The sequence below is a fragment of the Haplochromis burtoni genome, unplaced genomic scaffold (genome assembly GCF_018398535.1).
Source record: "Haplochromis burtoni strain Fernald_Lab_line unplaced genomic scaffold, NCSU_Asbu1 Contig_525, whole genome shotgun sequence".
Taxonomy (NCBI): Eukaryota; Metazoa; Chordata; class Actinopteri; order Cichliformes; family Cichlidae; genus Haplochromis; species Haplochromis burtoni.
This window is the reverse complement of record NW_024582886.1, coordinates 130,964-134,278: the sequence shown is the minus strand read 5'-3', so window position 1 is coordinate 134,278 and position 3,315 is coordinate 130,964. Positions and strand designations below refer to the sequence as shown.

At 42.6% G+C, this 3,315-nt stretch overlaps 1 protein-coding gene across 7 annotated transcripts in view; it reads left to right on the top strand.

The window, feature by feature from the left end:
- The window catches only part of ltbp1 (latent transforming growth factor beta binding protein 1), a 132,374-nt gene that overhangs the window by 114,897 nt on the left and 14,162 nt on the right, over positions 1-3,315 (top strand). For all 7 annotated transcript variants that reach the window (XM_042214165.1, XM_042214164.1, XM_042214167.1 and 4 more), the window contains 2 exons: positions 865-990; positions 1,070-1,198. In XM_042214165.1, the coding sequence (XP_042070099.1) occupies positions 865-990; positions 1,070-1,198 (255 nt within the window). The remainder of the gene's footprint in view (positions 1-864; positions 991-1,069; positions 1,199-3,315) is intronic.

Genomic DNA, 3,315 nt, shown 5'->3' with positions numbered 1-3,315 from the left:
TGGACCAATTTTTGGTGCAGTGTGTTTTGGGGTTTAAAAGCCACAGAGACCCGGTGTTTAGAAAAAATGTGTCTCAACTGCTCCGATACTCCTGACACATATGGGATCACTACAGGTTTTCACTTGGGCAGCGGTTGTCCTTCTCTCTGACCTCCCAGCCTATTGTTCTTTCAGCGGGCTGGGTTCAGTCATTATGCAAATGTACTGTTTATAAGACTGGGGAAACCTGCAGTCAGCTGAGACTGAAGAAGTCACTTGGATGAGTGACGAAACGCTACGTCCAGATGAACAGATTCAACTTTTGGAGATTTACTTTCCTGGATGATTGAGAATGCATCAAGACATCATTACAATGATTTATTTACCTGAAAGTTTTGTTCTTGCCCTGGCCTGTGGGCAGCTTGTTCACCGTTCTGCTACCACTTGCTGCTGCAACATTCAAATAGACAATGGGCAGCACGGTGGTGCGGTGATTAGCACTGTTGCCTCACCGTGGTCTTTATGTGTGGAGTTTGCATGTTCTCTGCGTGCTTGCCTGGGTTGTCTTTGGCTTCCTCCCACAGTCCAAAGTCATGCAGTCAGTGGGGTTAGGTTTATTGGTAACTCTTAATTGCCCGTGAGTGTGAATGGTTGTCTGTCTCTATGTGTTAGCTCTGTGACAGACTGGCGACCTGTCCAGGGTGTACTCTGCCTATTGCCCTGTGGTAGCTGGGGTAGGCTCCACCTTCCCCCCCCCACGACCTTGACAGGGATAAGCTGTCCAGGTCGGGACGGATGTATAATAAGGATTTGATCAAATCTGTCAAAATAATCAGAACATATCACTTTAATCAAAAAACCTGTGTTGTGTTATTGATGTTTTAGATGTGAATGAGTGCACAGAGGAAGCCAGGCCATGTAAGGAAGTGGGAGAGTGCGTCAACAATCTGGGCTCCTACACCTGTACCTGCCCACAGGGGTACCGGCAGATCAATGGCACCATCTGCAGTGGTAAGCTGCTTCTTTAAACAAAGGATGTAGACTCGTTGTATGGAATGACACAAACTCTGTTCACGCTGTGTGTTCGCAGATGTTGATGAGTGTGCCGACGACACAGAGCTGTGTTCCCCTCATGGCAAATGTCTCAACACAGAAGGATCGTATCTGTGTGTGTGCGACAGTGGATTCACTGCTAGCCTCCACATGCCATCCTGTGACGGTAAGATGCAATGGCACTGACAAGGCACACATATACGATGTAAACATGCTGTTTCCAAGCAACCAGATGTTTAATGAATGTGATTATTGTTGCATAAAGCGCTCTAAATGCCCAGGTAGAACCAGTCCATTCACCATGACTAATATCTTCCATATAAATGTTTAAGTGTCGTTTTCCTATGTAAATTCTCCATACTTCCCCAAATTACCAGAATTAAATGTTTTAGGTGTTGGGCTGCTGATGGCATGTGATGAATGAATACTTTTATTATAAAAAAAATGTAAAGATAAATTCCCCTTATTTAGTGTTTTGGTGATGGCGGTGGACAGCACTCCCAAAGGTGTTTTTAGTCCTACATCCAGTGACTGTAGAGGCCATAGAATAATATTTACATCTTACATTTCATGTGAGCACTCATGCCCTCTGGTTGGGGGCCATGTTTTCCTGGAAGAAGCCACTCCCATCAGGACAGAAATGGTACATGGACCCACACCATGCCAGCATAACACACAAATTCTAGTCACTGTAGGAATCAGAGTTTCATGATTTCAAAATCTACCCATCAAGATCATCTCTGTGTGCACCTCCACACTGCTGCGCTTCATTTGGATCACTGTGTGCATGATCTGCTCGCAAGTAGCGCAATGACACAAACTGCAGATACATTTGACACAATTTGTATCTGCATTTGAACTCTTTGTTGACAGTCAGCTTGCAGGGGATAAATTTGGAGGTAAAAAGCAACGAGGACACTTCCAATTGTGCTCCTGACCTTACCTTTGTGCTTGGATACTGTGTTTTAATTTGACCCAGCAGATGGTTTTTGCTTTATGTCCAACTTTGAGGTCTATGGTGAAATTGCAAATGTGCTCAGAATAGGACTTCTGTGAAGTATTCTAAAAGTAGCAACAGATCTAGGAGCGGTCTAGAAGTATGTAAGGAAGTGCCATTAAAGGCCAAATTTAAAATCAAACATGGTTTTGCTTTCATTTCTTTTTTCATATTGTGTGTGTGTCTGTGAACCAGCTTCATGAGATCATCAAATGCAGGCTTTCCAACAGTTTCCAAACAGAACACATGTCCTACAGTTCCCACATATGCTGAGCATATGTGGATGGCTTTTCCTTCATTCTACAGTCCAACTCAACCAAAATCTATCTAATGGACCCTAGGTCATGTATGAGGTGGCAGTCTTATCTTTCTTTTATGTGCTTCAGTGAGCTAGTTTCAGCACAGCGTTCAATAGTTTTTAACCTTGAAGAAACGTTCTGGAACTTTTCTGGACCGACTTGACTTGATGCACTGTTGTTAGCTTCTACCCTGCTATACTCCAATAAGTAATACTGCCTGAGCTTATTTTTTTATCTTGTCTGCCCTCTAACTTCTGTTCTGTAAACATTTGAATAATTTTGCATTTACATTTTTTAAAATAATTTAGAAGTCTGTCTATTTTAGTATTTTCCTCTGGTACAGATGAATCTTGTTGCATAGTTCAACTCTACTGTTAGCGAGAGGGTCTCCCTGACACGATAAATGAAAGATGACATGCTGTTGTTGTATGTTGTGGATTGTGTATTCCCTGCTTTAACTGAGAGGTGGGTACTTGTGAACTCGAGAAAAGGTTAAATAAATATTTTCCTTTGTTCACCTACATTTGTAATATGCGTTTCTTGCTCAGTTACAGTAGATGAGCCAATTCCAAAGCTGTCATTACTTTCAGATGACTGTTTATTAAAGTGGGCTTCTCAGTCTTTGCTTCAGTATCAACACTGAACTACATACGATGTTCAAAGTGTTACTGCCATTGTTGTTAAGTATGCTCTCTTTATGTGTGTCCATAACTCCATGTCTCTGAGGAATTTTTTTCATGTTTTCATACTTTCTGCACCGGGGCAGGAGTCATGGCCTCTGTGGTCATGAGGTTTAAATGCCTTCTGCTGTCTTATAGAAAAACAGAGAGAAAAGAGAAACATGAGAGAAAAAGTGGACGGAAGACGGAAGCTGTTGAGCCTGCTGTCTAGACTAGGAGGGATATGTGTTGCTTCTTGCCTCATGATTTATGCAGGGGGCTCAGACTCAAGTGTCTGGGTGTCTGCTTTTATGAAGCCAGTTTGTTT